Raw genomic sequence first — 18,540 nt, 5'->3', positions numbered from 1 at the left:
CCCTCCATCCCATGCTCAGGTCAAACCTCTCACAAGGCTCCCACAATGCCCACACTAGCACCATACAGAGAAGACGGAGCACAATTTTCAACTCTCAGGCCAGACCTTACCAAAGGAAAGGGCACACTCATTAACCAAGCACAAACAAACACCCTGCATACACCAGCTAGAACACCTTTATATGGGGAGAAGTAACAGAGCCTCTGCCACACTGCGGGATCCATAGCAGTCGCCCAAATACTTCGCACATACTATGCATAGCTCGCACGCTTCTTTCTGCACGAACCACGAGAGCATCGACATGGATCTCGAAGACAACGAACACTTCACTGCTGTATCATGAAAGAAAAAAAAGTACAAGGTGGCATATTTAGCACTGGTTAATGTATGCGAGTATTCATGTTTTCATTTCATGATATCTTGATTCTGTGCTGCATAGGCTTAAACACAGGCACAACTTTGTCAATTTTGATATTTTTTTGCTGCTCGAGCATTGTAACATCTTCCTTTGTGTTCATGCAGGGATCATATCTGCATGTTCAAGCTCGCGGTGTCGCACATGCTTTCATCGCAGTCTGTTTGTAGCAGACAAAATGAATTTGCAGGTTTACTGCTTACACTTAGCAGCAAATTGGCAAATGGGTGCACTGTTGTTGACAGATTTGCCCTGTGCAACACAGTATTGATGCCACCAGCCAACCTTACCTATCAGGTAACTAGCAAAGGAGCCAGCATAAGTAAATCTCGGGAATGTACTCCCATTCCTGCTGTGTGTTAAGGATTTCAACAGGGGTAGCCAGTGAATTGCTTCAACTGGATTACCATTCTATGAGTAAAAAATACAAAAAGAGAAATAGATGGGCTGTAACGTGAAACATTTGTTGCATTTCATAAAGCACATACATATTCACCAATTCTGCACAGTCCTTGATACTGTGTACTAGACAAGGTACAGTGTCGCAAGTGCTTGTAGTTGCCCGCTGTAGTGCAAGCAAAATTTGTGTTCACGCAAAGTCAGTCTTCATGCATATGGTGATCACGAGTTATGTTCAAAGCTAACAATTATTGTTTTTGCAGATGGTATCTATGAGTGGGAAATCCCGGCAAGTCCCGGCGAAAGCAGCCAGGCAGTGTGCATGCAAGATGCACAAAATGGAGCAACCGCAGCTGAGGTCGAGCTGTCGGCAGAAGGGGGACCAGCTGCCTTGCAACCTGCTGTCCTGCAACTGGCTTCCCCATTACAGGCTGCCCCGTTGCAGACTACCCCTCAACACCCCGCTCCGGCACAACGCAGAATGCACACAAAGAAAGAAGCTGTTGAGGAAGAGCTCAGCGCCCGCCTTAGTGGTGTTGAAGAGGACAATAAGCGAAAAAGGAAGGAGCACCTTCTCAAAATGAAGCTTATGAGAACTCAGCATGCGCTTCACATGAAGCATGCAATAGAAATGCACGAACTTGATTGTGCAAGTAAGAAGGCTAAACTTGAGCTTCTCACGTTGAAAATAGCTGCCGTGAGAAAAGCCAGTAAGTAAAATGGTACAATTTCTTTATTTTCAATATGCATGCCCTGTTTTGCTCTACCACATTTTAGGAAAAATATTGCTGAATAATGCGTGCTCGTGTTCTGAAGCCGCTCGCCGAGTCAACGGGCTGTGGTCCTTGAGCTTGTGAAGCTGGGGCAGGCTGCTGAACATTGCATGTGTCTGGAGGCAGTTCATCACTTGGACGGTTCCGGCCAAAGTTGTGCAGAGCTGCACATGCCGTGATGACAATGACAGAAGTTGTTGTTTCTATTTGTAGCTTCATATCAAGACATGGAAATCTTCTTTTCCAGATGCCGAAAGCCCTTTCGACGCTGTTCCTGGTCCGGATTTGGGATTTGTTATACCTAAATAAAGAGATGTTACATATTTTCATGTACTGGCTGTATATTATTGTGACCATCCATACGCACCTGTACTCCGGGCTGTCTTTGCCTCCAGGATCTTTTAGCGGCGTCATAAGGTATGGCCGGCAAGCATACCCCATGTCGCCGAGGAGTACGCCAGGTACATCCCCTTCCTCATAACGTACTCTCGCATTGCTGTTGTCAAAAATCCTGCTGTCATGTGCAGAGCCCGGCCAGCTTGCAACTAAATCAAAAAATTGGAGTTCAGGTCCTGTGATTGCCTGCAAACATGCCAAAAAAGAATGAACGTGATCTTTTTTGCAGCTGCTGTTACCTGCAGATTTTCCAAGCTGTTTATATGCAGTCTAGTAACAATGTTTATAATATAATAGCAGTCGAGTGCCTCTTAAATCTTGTATTTGAACGTTAGTGGATGAAAATAATTTTCTGTCTGAGATAAAAATTGAAGCAGAGATTGAGCTTAATGCAGCTCGCGACCTGATGCGCCCGCGACGTCGCACACTTGTATTCTCTGCTGCGTATTACCATTGCAATGAGAGGCCGACGCAGGTAAAAAAAGCAGGACTACAGTAACCACTTTACCGTGCAGCAAATGCAGCGCTGGCAAGCGCTGCAGCGGTACAGCAACTGTATTGCCGGTACGGCTGTCCGGCAGGATCTTGTTTTTAGCGCACTTCTGGTTGAGTAAATAGGGGGAAATAGAACAGACACACGTATTTAGCGCCACTCCGAGTGAACACGAAAACAATAAAATAAAACGCGACAGAGACATTCTCGCATTTGCCTCGTGTTTTTTTTTTTTTTTTTTTTTTTCTGTTTAATCAACCAGGGTTACGCTGGTAGACAAGATCATGCCGCAAAAACTCGCCTAATCCGCTACGCTTCTAATCACTAAGCTATTTCAAGTAGCGCATCCTTATACTACGTAAAAATGCGATTTTTTTTCACGTCTCTGTACGCATTCTGACGGTTATGAACATATTGCACTTACCTGCACATTGAAGGAGAAATATCCTTTCCTGTTGCGGAATACCTCGGCGTCGTCTCCGCCTGGACTTTTAATACGCACGTGGGTGCAATCAATGCAACCAGTCACCCTCGGAAACTTTGCCTTGATGTAGAATTGGTGCATGACCTCATGCATTTTCCCCGCGTCGGGGAACTTCACAAGCGCAGGGAACAGCGTTGCGGCAATCATTGTTGACACCCGTGTGACAACACGGGAAACGGTTGGCTGCGACACATTAACTAGGTCGCCTGAGACAATCTGGAAAGTTCCCGCGCCGTAGAAACGAAGTGTCACCAGCAGTTGCAACAGCGGTGGCACAGGGCAACCACGTCCGTCCGTGTTCTGATGCAGCGGCAACATGGTCAGTAGTTCGAGCACAGTAGCTTTTGAGAAGCGGTACCTGGCTAAAAACTCCTGGTCACTGTAAAACTCCATGGGATTCTGGCGATCCCTAAGGTTCCGCTGCAACGGCCGCACAAAACTATACGCTTCGTTGTCCATTTCTTTTGCACGGTTTACAAAATCGACGAACTCGCTGAAGCTGTCGTCGTAGCACGCCGCCATGTTGGATTGGATAAGGAGCCGTTAAGCTACCTCAGATGCTGCCTTAAGGAGGCGCCCTCTTGGTGACCTTAAAGTTGGGCTAAAGGGAGCCGCTAAGTGTAAGGTCTGTTTTTGAAACGCGGTAAGGAGCCGATAAGGTAAGGAACGCTAAAGATAAGGGTTAGGTTGGTTTGTGAATACGGCGGTTAGTGCACCACCACGTGGACGTGGAAACGGTGTATTGCACGTGAGTAGCGTACCCACGAGTTGTAGTAGAGCAGCCCGGCAGCACCGACGACTGCAAGCAAAGGTATCGTGGCGGCCGCAAGCACGCCGGTGGCCGTGAAGCAGTGCACAACGCGGTCTTTGCCCGAGTCTGCCTTGGGAGCCGCTGGTTCACGAAGTCCACGAACGGATGCCCAATCGTCTGCAGAGAGAAACAATGTTTAACGATAAGAAGGCTAAAAGGTCGGCCTGAGAAACCTTTAGCGGCAAAAGCTTTCAGAAAATGGAATGCAAGACAAGACGGGGTTGCTGCGATTTAACGGCTCTATTCGTTTACTTCTTCCTTTCTGGACTGCATCAGTGGTCCAATTAAAGCAGTGCTTCGCCTACATGATTACCAAGATCCGCCGGTCATGCACAGTAGATGATAAGAAAGAAATAGAATCGATCGATAGGAACAGCTAGGTTGCACCTTCTCAAATTTCGTCGGACCTGATGCATCTTTCTCCCAATTGAAAATTTCAGTCAATACCTTTCCGTACGACCTATCACAGTTGTACCACATACTATCTGCTAAGTGGACAAGTCACGAGGGAAAATGTCGTTTCCGCGATACGGTTACTCCGCGCTTGGTAAAGGTGATAAGAAAAAGAAATGAGGCCAAGAAGGGTGACAATTAGTAATGAGGCAACAGGTGAATCACATAATTTGGAATCACATAAGTTGGAATACGCTAGCGCAAGACAGGGGTAATTGGAGATCGCAGGGAGAGGCCTTCGTCCTGCAGTGGACATAAAATATAGGCTGATGATGATGATGATGAAGCACTACCAAGTCAACCCCAGCATTTTCTGGAATTTATTGATTATCGTTTAGCTCTTGATTGGCTATCGATTGGCTATCAATGATTGACTAAGCTTAAGTAGTCCCAACCATGCTTAGCTAGACTTAGTTAGATCGCTCAGCTTCGCTAGTTCATGAGTTCTGCCATTGCGCTTGGACCTTTTCTGCACTGCCGCCAGGATCGGCCCACATTTTCTGTTCGCGGTTGACACATTACGCCCGGCTTAAACAGCTCCGCTGTTATAAGAAAAGAGCAGTCAGAGCCTCCATGACTTGAGAACTGGATTTACAGCCCTGACAAAGGGCGGAAATCACAAGGTTTGAAAAAAAAAACGGTTTGTTAGTTAGACGGGCAACTGCGGCAGCCAGTGCGCCTCTTCGATTATCCGTCCCTGACATTCGCGGACTGTCCGACTGTCCGGGCTGAAAGCCCCGCCTCGGACAGTCCGGGACTGTTAGAAGCGCATAGTCGAAAAGGCCCACTGTCCACCGATCTTGCGTGTATAGCGGACAATCACAAATTTTATGGTTCATACGTTAATGCTCAGTCTGCAAAGTGGGTGCATTTATAGCATGAAGTTAATACAATAACGTGTTAACACCTCTCCCTGCATATGCCTTCGCAGAAGACCGGCGCCGCTGCGCTCAACTTTAGATGGTAGCCGATATGAAAACTTGTCCAGTAACTGGCGGTGCCGGCGGCGATCTTCCGGGTAGCTCCCGTGTCTTTCTGTCGCCTTTCGTATAACGCTTGAGAGTAGGCAATTAGCTTCGACCCTAGAGAAAAACGAATCATAATAAAGCGCCTCCAACTGGTTTAAGAGCCCCCTTACGCATCAGCTTTGGCGATTTCGAAGCCATGCTGGCTCCAGTGCCCGATGATGCGTTGAGCCGCAATGGAGCGGCCTAATTCTTCAACAACAGTCAATGCAACTCAGAAGCATGAAGAGCCAACAACCTGTAGAAGCTTTCTTTCATCATACAGGCAAACACTTGCGGCGCTGATTTTGCATCATTGTTTTCTGACCACATTTGAGGATGCCGCGAAATGTAAAGAACCATCTCTCCTATTTCCATACGTTCGGCTAATGTCGGGTAGCCAAAATGGGTAGGAAACTATCGTGTAAAGAGCACGCATTGATTCCGCCTACGTTCCGATAATACGCTTTGCGTTGCTGCTGCCTTTTGACCACTGTGTGCGGACACAGCGCGGCACTGAGCATCGGTGCATTATTGATAAAAAATGTCGCCGAGTGGCGGTGTTCTTACGGATCTCTACTTCTTCCTGTTCCTGGAAGAGGCTGTCATCGTCGTTCATCGCGTGGCTGTGAAACGATAGGCGCTCCTCGGTGAAATCGCCGCGAACAATGGCCTGAACAACTGCGCTGCAGCGGGTTCTTCTTCTTTCTTCTCCTCCTCCTTTTTCCGCTGTGGCCGCTACACGTGGGCGCTGTGCAGGAGGCCCCGAGCTTGACGCGTGCCAGAATGCCAAGGTTGTCCAGTTAATTAATATTGAAACTTAGCTCTGCGGAAGCTCGCAAGGTGGAGAAGTTTTAAGAAAGGGAAAAAAATCGTCATCCACCTTAGTATAGCACGCGAAGCTACATAGAAAAGCCAATAAGTGTTTCTCAGGAAGAAACCTCTCGCAGTTAAAGAAAAAAAAAAGGGGGGTCCTGGTCCGGGGATCGAATCCGAGACCAACGCCCTTCCGCGGTGGTCGCTCTATACCATCTGAGCTAACCAGTATCCTAGCAGATCGCAGTGTAAAGCCTATGTGTGGACTCCCAGAGTGCGTGGGCGCACCTTTCGTTCGGCCGTTTTATTTGGCGCACTCTGCAACGGAAGTCTGGCCTGCGAAATTGCAACGGCGTGCTGGCGTAATCTCAGAAGCCACGATCCAGGTTGTGAGTCAGACGGCATAATTTTGTAGAAAAGTGAGAGAGAAAGTGAGAGACAGGGAGATAGAGTTGATAAAAACTGAAGATGTCAGCTGTGCTATATTCAGGGCTTGCGACTTCAGTTGACGTGTTTGAGATGACATGAAGAGGAAACGAATGCAAAAGAGAAGACACAGAAAAAATAAGGAACTAAAACAAGGAATAAATAAGCAAATCAAGCCCAGATGACTAAAAACATATAAATGAATGTTAGTAAGGCCTGACTGGCGTAAATATAACGGAACCTTCGTGACTAGAATTGCGGTCGATATTTGTCCCTGGGCCCTAAAATACCACTAGGTTGTATTTGTCCACGTATACGAAGTAAAGCATGTGTTGCCAACCGCGCGGTGGTTTAGTGGCGACAGTGACATGGCACGTGCTCAGTTTCACTAGATGTTTGTACTCCTTGCACTACAATGAACTGAGTTGCCCAATCTAAAAAAAAAATTAGAAAATTAGCGTAGCTTGCACTGAAGGCGCGGAGACACTAAGCAGACAGCGGAGCTGATGGGCACCTAGCTAGTCCTTGCTTTTGGGCTAGGCTAAGCACTACCAAGTCATCCCCAGCATTTTCCGTAATTTATTGATTATTGATCGATTGTCGATTCGCTATTGATTGTCTATCAATTGCTTTTCAATGACTGACTAAGCTTAAGTAGTCCCAACCATGATTAGCTAGACTTAGCCAGACTCAGCTTCGCTAATTCACAGGGGTGGGCGATTGCTCTTGGACCCTTTCTGCACTGCCGCCAGGATCGGCCCACATTTTTGGATTCAGCAGGAACATTACGCCCGGCCTAACTACTGGAGTAGGCTACACGAAGTCTCGGCTGATGAATCATGTCCTCAACGTGCTCTCCCAGTCTCCGAGGGGACGCTGTTGGTACACTGAGGATCGATGCGCCAAAGAAGGGCGTACTCAAGATCAGGGTCGGTCCAAAAAAATGTCACAGTTTCGCCCTAAGGGCGAAGCAATGAATGCGATAGCAACACAGCAATGTCATACGAAGTAAGGTGAGCGGCTTTGGTAGCAACAACACGCAGAACTGTTGTCGACGCCATCGGCGTTTTGCCCGCGTTAGCTCAAAATGCGTGCGGCGTTGGTGACTGTTGCTGGAGCCTCTGATATAAATAGGCACTTGGTGCCGCAGCTAAACGTCGCCTCCCTTCCCTCCCCCTCCCCCACGGCCTCTCGCGCGTCCGAAGAAGGCGCGTTTGCTCTACATATATGGTGATTGTAAAGGAGAAAAGAGACGCCTACTTCTGCAGCCGTTAAGCGAGCACGGCGCAGAACGCGCGTTTGTTCTCCGCCGTGCGTTCACTCCCCGTGAAAGACGCGCCCCTCGCGCCCTTTCACTCGCACATACAGCGTTCGGCGCGCGGCGACGATTTCATCTCCAAATGACGTCATACGGAACCTCACGGCGACGGCGACGCCGACGGCGACGGCGACGCCGACGGCAGAAATCTGCTTTTGAGTGTCCATATAATTGCTATCGCAATAAAAGCAACTTGCGTTCTCCATTCGATGTGCGAAACGGGCGCTCACGGGAAAATAGGGTCTGCGGGGTGGATTGGCCAGAATGGGCTTCCGTAGATGACTTAGCTGCTAACCAGCACAGCACTGTAGGGGGACACGACGTGCGTCTCAAGGGTCTCTAACAGCTGGCATTGGTCGAAGAACGCGCCTCGCCACCCGGGGGCGCGACAGCATGCACGCACCGTTTGCATTGGCGCCTCTGTATCGGCGGTGAAAGTCCCGCCTCCGACAACACACCCCGAAATAGGGCAAAAGGGTCAATTAAAGTTATTAGTTTTAAAAAGAGTACTACCTGACAAAGCCTTCTGTAGCGAATCCGGCTGTCCTGAGAATTTCTTGAACGTATAGAAGTGCGTATAGCTTTCCATAGAAGAACTGAAAAGGTAATGCGGACGTTGGGCCATTTCTCTGGATCGATGTCCCACCTAGGCTGGGAAACCTAAGTAAAACCATCTTGTGATTTGAAATACCCTAATCGATGCTGAGTTTTGCAGATAAAGAGCTGGCTACAGGAGCGAAATCGTGCACAGAACACTCACCCCAATGGCAATGTGTTGGCATGTAACGGTCTACTCTAAAGAAAAACTAAACACAGTATTTAACAGCTGTTCGCAACCACTAACTTCGTTCTTTCCAGCAGTTAAATTAATCCAGTCTATGCCAGGCAAAATAAAGTCACCTAATAAAACAGCTTTAGTTTTTTCCCTTACCTGTTCCGACAAACTCGAAATCATGCAATTCGTATAGGTAACCGGCTGCTTCACATGGCCGCCCGTAAATATCGCCTATAATTAATGAAGTACCATTGACCTTAATTGACGACTTGTGCTGGCAACACTCTCTAAATAAACAAAGATGGCTACGACATTGAGGTTCACGGCGTCTCTTTCGCTTTGTGCTGCGCTTACGTTTCTCGTCTGTGGTGTCGAATCTAGGTGTTTCGTCGAAGCCAAAAGCGTCCTTGCTGTCAACCACTTTTTTTTTTATTGGTCTAAAGGATTTCGGCGACGAAACCACGGAAATAGTTACGCTGTGCGTGCAAAAATACAGCCTGCCCGACGAGCACGCCAGATCTTGCATTGGTTTACAAGTTTCGGTGGCGTTGTAGTCACGCTAAAACTCACGTGTGGCGCATACCCATGTTGGATATGCGGGTATTACCCAGGGATATGCGGGTACGGGCCAGGTACAAGAAAGAAAGAAAGAAAGAGAGAGAGAGAGAGAGAGAAAGAAAGAAAGAAAGTAAGAAAGAAATAGCTGGTGCGGGAAAAGCTGAACCCGTGCCAGATCACGTGGCGCGCGTGACCAGTCAGGGCCGTTTGGTGTGTAGCGGGGAGAGAAAGGGAAGGAAAGGGTTTGGCGTACGCTCCGCCGGGTTTCCCTCGCCTCAGATCACTTTCGGCGGCTGGATGGGAAGGCCGCGCGTGGTGCATTCCGCCGAGGAGCAATCTGCGTTTGAGCAACGGTGCCACGAACTCACTCGGGAAAGGGCTCGTCGTCGACGTGCCGATTCTAGCGTGAGGACTTCCGAAGCCCTGGCGAAACATCAGCATCGTCTTGCCCTCCAGGAACCCGACAGCTGGTGGTGCATGCCTCGGAAACGCTAACGCCAACTTCCCCGGTGCGGCGGCCAGGTTTCAACGCGAGTTTCTCAACCGGAACTTCGGATCCAGCTGCAGTCGGTGTGACTGGTTGTGGTTCGAGCACAACGTGGTACTCGTCAGTGCAATTCGTTCCGAGGAACACCAAAGAAACACACGACAAGCTTCGCTTACCCCCATTTCCTCGACACGGGAGAGGTTACAGATATTTTTTAATGATAATGACCTTTTCAAGCGAGCCGATGGTAAAAAAGAAGGGAGGTGTTTCTGTGTAGCGGGCCTCCGAAAGGTGCAAGCACTTGTATGCGGCGTTGCTTCACTGCTACAAGTATGATACTTGGCTGTTTTCGACCTTCATAAACAACTCCGCACTGCGACTCGTGTTGCAGTATATCACATATGGCATCGCACAATATTTAGGCAGTAAGGTCTGTCGTGCTTTCAGAAGCTAAATACGGATATTCTGCACTGATAAAATGAGGCTAAAAACTGTAAAGTTGCCTGGTCAGTAGGTATTTATATAAAAACAAATGAGAGTTCCGTTTGTGAGTCGGGGTGCACCTTTCTTTTTATAGTTAGGTGATACGTGTGATAAGGTCGCCTGCGTCCGATGACTGGCGCTTGTACATACTTGCAGTACGCAGAGTTCGAGGTAGTGCCCGCGCTTGGGAACGCAGCAGACACCTGCCGCCCGTAGGAATTCTCAAACCCCGGTGAAACGTGAAAAGTGAATAAAACAACCAAGGGAACCAAGCTGAGTTTCTTCCAACAGGTTTACAAAATTTAGCGACAGGTTTCTTTCGGGCAAAGTCACTTACACTACGACTTGGAAACAAATTGAACAAGTTGGAATGGAATTCAGCTGTGTACACAGTCTCGGAAAGCAAACTAGCGGGGCTTTTCGCAGGTCGAACGCTGGAAAACTGGATCGCGCGCTGTTTGCTGTTGCTTCTCAATTTCTTGCAGACAAATAAACTGACAACTCAACGCGTTGAACAAGAAACAGCATCTTCTGCTTGCGCCGCTAAACTAAATCACGCTGTGAAAACGATTTGTCGCCTCGCGGTATACCAGGTGTCATGATCAACTTCAGACCTTCCGAGGTAGTTATCATTCTTGCTACCGTGACTGCAGAGAAAAGTAGACAAAAGGGCAGGAAATTATAAACGAACAAAAAACAAAGTTTAAGTGTACATCACTATAATTTATTAAAGCGCCTGCCTAAAACAAGATGGACTCCACGATTTTAACGCCAGAAATATATCTAAAATCAATAAAAAGAAAGGAATGCTGACCTCACCGGGAACAAAGAAGTCGTCCCGAGTGAAGCCTTTCGAACAAACCGGTGTATGTAATATCAGTCACCTTTTCCATATACAGACGTTCCTTATTCAAGTCGCTCCCCGATGTGCGTTGTGTGCTTCTTTCGGGAAAAGATGAAATCATACATTGCCATCTTTCCACCGCGATGACACGCATAATGGTATACAACACGAGTCTTTCGACATCCGTCCTTTTTTTTTTTTTTTTTTTTTTCGTTTTCCGGCTTGTTCACGGCGGCATCTCGGCGATTTGAGAACTACGAGGCATTTAGTGCATGTCGAGATACATGACCCTCTTTCGCTTCAAACTCAGCTGTTTCTCGGTGCGGCCGCTAGGTGGCGAGTGTTTACTTTTGTAGTCGCGAATAGCACACCTCATGGTACGGCGGCTAGATGGCTAGGTGTGCCGACCGAGCGTAGTTCACCACTTCTCCGCACCATGACGCAAAATTGGCGCTGCGGACAGTAGAACGGTTCAGCGACGCGCACCGGCGGCTGCGCTGCGTAGACGAGCTGCGTGTCTGATAGGATAGTATCGCTTGCCTCTGATTGTATCTTTGAAGTGCGCGTTATAATACCATTCTGAGCAGTGTAGGCCAAGCCAGAATGAGGAACTTGTTGTTGTCTAGTCAGAAAAAACGAAATGCTGAAGTAAATTTTCTAGCTTGGCAATCGGTCACATTTATTGATATTAACGCAGCGCTCCAGCCCATTGCATTGAAGACGTAAATGCATTTTTTCCATGCATAAAACAATACTGCAATGGTTTTATACGGTATGTGGAACCGTGTTTACATGATATTTAGCGAGTTCTAATGTTTCAGTTTCGAGAAATCCAGCTATTGTTTTATTGCTGCGTCAATTACGGTATCTAAATTGGTGCGAGAAGAATTGTGTTGGTAAGTGCATATGGTTCACTGTTTCATTGTAATAAAATAGAGTAATACGTCTTGGGCTAAATTCGTGAAAATACAATACAATAAATAAATATTTAAAATACAAGAAACGCTCTCGTAACTTGAGTCAGCAAACGCACCAACATAAATAGCCTAGCGCCAGCAAGGCCGCAACGTTGGTCCACCACATCATAACATTATTCACAGCACACGCCTCCACTTCAGGTGATTCTTCTTCTCCCTGTTGCTTTCGCGCGCCATGTTATTGCCCTTGACAAGAAAGTAAACGCGTATAATTGAATAGAACTTCACAACATCGTTTGTGAGCTCTTTCTTGTGCCGCTTACAGCCGATCAAATTCGGGGGATTCAGCTGCAGAAAGGATGCAAAGTCGGCGATACACTGTTCCTTCGTAACTCATTTAAACTGAAGCACAGCTTAAAGGCGTCTTCGAGCGATGCTACCAGTTTTTTTAGTGCTTCAGAAGGGAGCAACAGCCCTGACCTACTCATTCTGTTGAATTTAGTAATGTCCCTGAGCAATCGGAGCACTTGGTTCTTTGCAGGAACTTCCTTGCTACATAGCCTGCTATATAGAATATCAGCCTAGAATCACTTTTCTTTTCCCTAGCTGTAGCACCGCAGCGGTGCTCGATGTCGCAGGCACTGAGCACCTCATGTGCGGCTTGAAAATTTCCAACGTCGAGGAGCTCATGGACGTACGCTTTTCGGTGTACCGCTTGCTCATTAACGTCGCCGATACAATCTAGCCACCGTACCGATACTGAGCAAGCTACTGAGCAGCTCGGGGTGAACATTTCCGCTGTCAGACAGTGGAACAATTCCGCTGTCTTTGTCACAAATTTAGAGCCCGACTTGCAGTTTCAGAGCGAAGCAATAGGTCTCCTTGGTGGTCTTGATTGGTGGAGCAACGCCGCCGCTAATCTCGCCGGTCATTTTTCCGACCTGGAACATTCCACATCGCTTAGGAACTTACAAACAGTACGAGAGTTGCGGAGCTCTTCACCTTTGAAACTGACACGAACAGACGACATACAACTATTCCAATACGGGCTTTATTTTTTTTATTTTTATTTTTATTTTTTTTTTTTGCTCGCCGCCAGTCCGCCAGCCTCATGTAGCAGACGACGCGCGCTGCGCAACCGTTCTACTGACCGCAGCGCCAATTTTGCGTCATGACGCGGAGAAGCGGTGAACTACGCTCCAGAGGCGCCGGTCGGCACGCCTACCCATCTAGCCACCGTACTCATGGTTGGGAATTCCCATATCATTTTGAGAGCACAGGCGTTCTTTAACCCCAGTATCCTCACTGCCACCGCGACTATCACAATCAGTACGAAAGAGTGTGTAGGAAGCAGGCATAATTTCTGAATCGCCCAAAGAACATTACAGACATATTTCTAATACAGTGAAGCTTTGTTTGTCTCTACTTCGCGTTTTCCGCCGTGCGCCGGGGGCCTGTCTCATTATGGCCTCCGAGATGTGCGCGCTCTGGCGAGTGCAAATCCCGGAGGCCATAATCTCACACCACTTCCTCCCATGACCGCCGCTAGATGTCGTAGCGTGTCCAGGGGTTGCTCCAACTAGTGAATTACCCTGCACTTGGCAACCAAGTATGGGGTACAGGCTAAAAGACAACCAGGATTCATCAAACCGAAAGTAAGAGAGACACAAATAAGTAAATTGCATGCATGGAAATGACTGAAAAAGACCATGGAGACTTACAAAAACGACAACAAAGAAATCCGAAGGGAAAATCTGTATGACAACAGAAAGGGCAGGGCCTTGCTATTTGAGAACCAAGCTGGCTGGTTGAGGGCAAAAACGTACCGTAGCAGATATGCGCCACAGGATGAGGCATGCGCGTGCAGCCACAAAAGCCCGGAAACGACTCGGCACACCGTAATAGTATTAGGATTTCTACGGCGCAATACAAAACTCTTTCCCCAGCAGGCTCGTGACGTGATCTTCTGTACAAAAGCTATATTAGACCCATTTTAGAATAGGGATGCACGGTATGGGACCCTCCTATACGCGTACCGACCGAGATGAACTTGAGAGAGTTCAGAATATAGCAGCACGGTACGTAATCAGAAACTATGAGAGAAACCTTAGCATTACTACTGCAAAACAAACTAAAATGGAACACTTTAGAAAAGAGAAGGCAGACATTACGCTTGAAACTTTTTTAGAATATATTTTATGGCCAAATTGGAATCGACCGCACTAAGTATATTCTTCACCCACATTATATATCCAGACGAACAGATCACGCGCTCAAGGTTAGGGAATACAGTACTAGAACTAACCTTTTCAAAAGCACTTTTTTCCCCAAAACTATTTTAGAATGGAATCGACTGCCTGCTGCCGTAGTTGGTATACTTAATAATGAACATTCTACAAATGCGCTTTAGAATTTCGTTCTTTATTTTACAGTATATAGTTAATGTAGAGTTTGCTATCATTACATAGTGCTTGATTACTTAGTTGTATGATGGCGTTTCGTGCCTTTTTTTTTTTTTTTGCCTTGATGTAAATTGATATCCTGATGTACTACTGATATCCTGTTGTATAGTATACTGCTGTTTATTGTATGCCATAAGCTGTTTACATTGCTGTATGTAACCTCCCCCCCCCCCCCCCCCCCTCAACTGTAGTGCCTAAATGGCGCTGTGGGTATGAGAGTAAATAAATTGAATGCGAAGATATTCTAAGCGAGACCCGTAGGGAGTGTTCACCTTACAGAAACGTTGCGATTCAAAGAGAATGGAAGTAGCTGGCCAGCAGTCTATATAAGTAAGAGACGTTTAGAATATTGGTAGAAAAAAATGCAGGGAAGACATTCATAGAACTAGAGTCGTTGCAAGCGTAGGTAATGGTACAACATAGATATGATGCTTTAGTAAAGAAAATAAAGATTCACATCAGAGAGGCAAAATGCTAGATAGCGATAGATGTAGTAAAGCCTGATTAGATCCAGCAGGCTAGGTGGCCATTTGTCACCGCCCCGTTTCAAGGGGAATGACAATAGATACCATCATCATTATCAGACCCAGCTCCACTCGCCCAGTTGCGAGCAGCAGCAGAAGACGTCGACAAAATGCCACCAAAAATTGGAGGACGCTTAAGCATCGCCTTTAAGAGTGGAACGCGATAGCGTTATCGGGCCCCGTTCGAGCCCCCTTGTAAGCTGATTTTCCCACTGCAACACAGAACGTGGAAAAGCCTGCTTACAAAGACCAAGCTTACACCGATCCCCTTAAAGTCGGCTTCAATTTTAAACAGAAATGCATTGCTGGGAAGACGTTTTTCCAGGGGCAATGTAAGTCGTCTTATGTTACAATGTGAAGGCCTTATAGCACCTTTATTATAATTTTTTTATTTGTTTGCTATTGCCCCAACGCGCGCGCGTGTCCAAAACGCATTAGTCTGGCGAAGTCCCAATTTGGCCTGCCGTAGAGTAACTGTATAGGCTCCCTTCAGGGAGCCGATACCGTAACTATAACCTGCCGTAGGGTGCCTCGATGCCAGCGCCGCCGTTCAGGGTGGTGCCAACCTTTGACCGCACCCGCGCCGCCGCTTTCTCGCTGCGAAACCATCTTGAGTCACAGCGAGTGGTTGCGAGTGCTTGGTGCCGGTGCTTAGTTCGAGACAGAGTGCGCGCGGATGCTTCGCTGACGCTTCTACTTGCTAGACAGTGTTCAGCCGCATGAATGACAAGCTTGTCAAGTGCATCGAGTCGACATGACGGGCTGTTGTGTTCCCAAGTGCACCGGATCGACGCGTAAAGGGCTTCGTTGTTTACGCTTCCCCCGGGACCCAGAGCGAAGGAAGAGATGGGAAGCCCAAGTAAAGCGGTATCACTGGAAGGCAACGGATAACTCCTAAATTTGCGAGGTAAGTGTCAAGAAAGTTTACACTATCGCATCGTGTTTTTCATAAATAAGAGAGTATTCTGTGATCCTCGCTCACGTACCTACGTTCGCTCACAAACTAAGCACTGCACCGATGCTGAGTAGCCTATGGTTTGCGAGCGCGCGTCGCATAGGCTTTTGCCGTTTTGATCAGCGCAGTCTATGCGAGTAGTACCCTTATTTTAAGAACTGACGAAAATGCTTCGCCGCGAAATAGCCTTACATTAGCTACAAATCGTCATGTAAACCACCTATTTTACTTTTTCACGGGAAGCACACATCGTGTGTCTCTTGTTTCTTTCTTTTTTCCCTCAGTTTCTTTTTTCGCTACTGGTTATTTGGGACTAAAGAACGCAGTGCTTCTTCTGGGGAGAGCGGCTGTTGTGTACGTGGCAAGCGAAGCATTGTGATTTTCTCTATTCTCAGCAGATATCTTGCGGATCTCAGGTTGTTACGTTATATAGCTGATTTTTTAGACGAATATATTTGTAGCGTGGTGCTCGTAAGCTGATGGTCATTCGTGCTCATTCCCGATCGTAGTGGGTACTGTGACGGTCTTTAAATGCCTGTGCACGGTATGCCCAGGTGTAGTAGAGTTAAGGGGCATCATGGTACCAAAATGTTTCGGCGCTTTCTGACATGGTGTCTGTTGTAGCCTGTGCATTTCTTCGAAACGTGTGAAGCGAGGTAATACAGCATTACTTCTATGAAATTTTATTTTTAAGCACTGTAATGGGTTCTCTGTATTTACAAGGCAACTTTTCATATCAATAATCACTTTTGTTGTTTTACTTGTACTTAGAAACACTTTGAAGAGGACCAGTACGAGGGAAATCGACAGGATGGGCGCCGTCTGTTAAAGTCAACAGCCCTACATCATCATGGACTACATTTTCGATGTGAAAAACATTGCTAATCTGTATTTGACTGTCTTAGTTTCATTTACGGTTTTTGTAAGCGATATGTATGCAGTGTTGTTTATTTTTTCAATGTAGTTATCAGTGTTCTAATGGTTATTTATAAAATGTTCTGTACTCGCCATCGATGTGTTTGGCTGATGCGACGTATTCGATGGTAGCTGATGTATTCTGGCTGGATATCTTAATCAATATTACCCGCGGTTGCGTTTTCTTGTTGGCATTCTTGTTTTCGATTTATATTGTGTGTAATAAGGTTGATGTACTCACTTGATCCTCCCCCCCCCCCCCCCATGTAATGAATAAATGAAAAAAAAAAAACTCTCACTATCCCGAATTGTGTGTCGAGCCTACCTTGCGAATTTCTTTTTTTTTTTTTTGTCTTTCAACATAACCTTCAGGCGCCACACAGTACATATAATTATTCATGTACATATCTCTTTCATGATTGATTGTACTAGACATAAGTAAATGTATTTTGTGCATCGTTTGGTTTCTTGTGTGTACTACGCAAGATTGACACAGACAAGTTACGTTACATGTTTCTCTACAGCACTAACTAAACCTTATTTTCACATCGCAGTTATTTTTACACCAGCTTAATCCTGTCAGCACACAGTTTTGTGGGCAAAAAAAAGCAAAATTGCGCGTAGATATCGTCAAATAATTGCAACGAACGCGAAGAGCACGCGCAACGCAAGGGAAACTAACCGCCGTGCGCGAGTGGCTGGCTACGGTAAAGGAGGCGTGACGTGTAAACCAAAATACAACAGCGAAAAAGAAAAACTTCCACACACAGGGGGTCGCAAACCTTATATACCAAGCATCGAAGTGCAAAAAAAAAAAATTGTGCGTATTTCAAACATACAAACGGCATATTAAATGTGATTGAATTAGGCAACTTGGGGCATGTTCCCGGCGCCATACATTTACGTCTTGGACCTTCGACGAGTTAACAGCTATTGGTTATAAAGATGTGCAGATGCGATACCGATAAAAAATGCTCATCAAGGCAAAGCACTTGGAAGTGCGCCGCGAGTAACACAATTTATGAACGCAAGCGTAGCTGAGTCTCAGCTCGTGTGACTCAATATGGCGGGGCCAGCGGGGTTGTCTCCACCCTGGACGGCGGCGCTGGGCATCGAGGCACCCTAACCTGCCGAGGATGTGAGCGCCATCTGGATAGCATTTTCGCAAGTAAACTACACGAGCGCGCGGTAGTTGGTATGGTAGAAATGCTGGAAAAGGCGTTTGTGTTTGAGTTTCCTCATAACAGAATTATGTTTTCTCGTACATTCAAATTACAATCCGACGCCACCATGTCTGTAGGTTGTGGTTCAGTCGTACTTTACTGTTGCTGTTGCTTTACTGTGAGAAATTCAATTTTTGTTCACCAAAACCTTGCACCTTGTGGAGGGCCTGCGCGGTTGGGGTGGCTCGGGATGACTTTCTCCGCCACGGACGCCGACATTGCACGCCGGCGCAAACCCGACACCGACGCCGGATTTTCTGCGACACGGGGCCCTTTACGCTTTCGCGTTAAAATGTGCTCTTAGCGTCGTGGAGATCCATGCTTGAAAGAAACGACTATACCGGAAGAGGCACATCTACCTTACGCTACGAAAAGTGCTACAGAACGTGAAAGCTAGTATACTGTTTCGAAAAAGCGAAGCTGGACGACGCCTCGTGACAGTCGTGCAATTCGGAAAGCGGGCCGAATAATAAATGGCAGATGAGAAAATTGAGGAGTGCTGTCCTGACAGACGACTGTGGGTATGCTTGTGCGTGTGTGTGTGTGTGTGTGTGTGTGTGTGTGTGTGTGTGTGTGTGTGTGTGTGTGTGTGTGTGTGTGTGTGTGTGT

General features: G+C 46.9%; 1 protein-coding gene across 1 annotated transcript; it reads right to left on the bottom strand.

Moving 5' to 3' along the window:
* Positions 1-1,386: 1,386 nt before the first annotated feature.
* LOC119454997 (putative nuclease HARBI1) lies at positions 1,387-3,664 on the bottom strand. The gene is made up of 3 exons (XM_037716545.2): positions 2,901-3,664; positions 1,955-2,169; positions 1,387-1,888 (listed from the first exon to the last, which is right to left on the bottom strand). The coding sequence occupies exons 1-3, from the start codon at positions 3,480-3,482 to the stop codon at positions 1,588-1,590; spliced, it is 1,098 nt and encodes a 365-aa protein (XP_037572473.1). The 5' UTR covers positions 3,483-3,664; the 3' UTR covers positions 1,387-1,587.
* Between the last annotated feature and the right edge of the window lie 14,876 nt (positions 3,665-18,540).

This window comes from Dermacentor silvarum, chromosome 6 (assembly GCF_013339745.2).
Source record: "Dermacentor silvarum isolate Dsil-2018 chromosome 6, BIME_Dsil_1.4, whole genome shotgun sequence".
Taxonomy (NCBI): domain Eukaryota; kingdom Metazoa; phylum Arthropoda; class Arachnida; order Ixodida; family Ixodidae; genus Dermacentor; species Dermacentor silvarum.
This window is presented reverse-complemented; position numbering and strand designations above follow the sequence as displayed.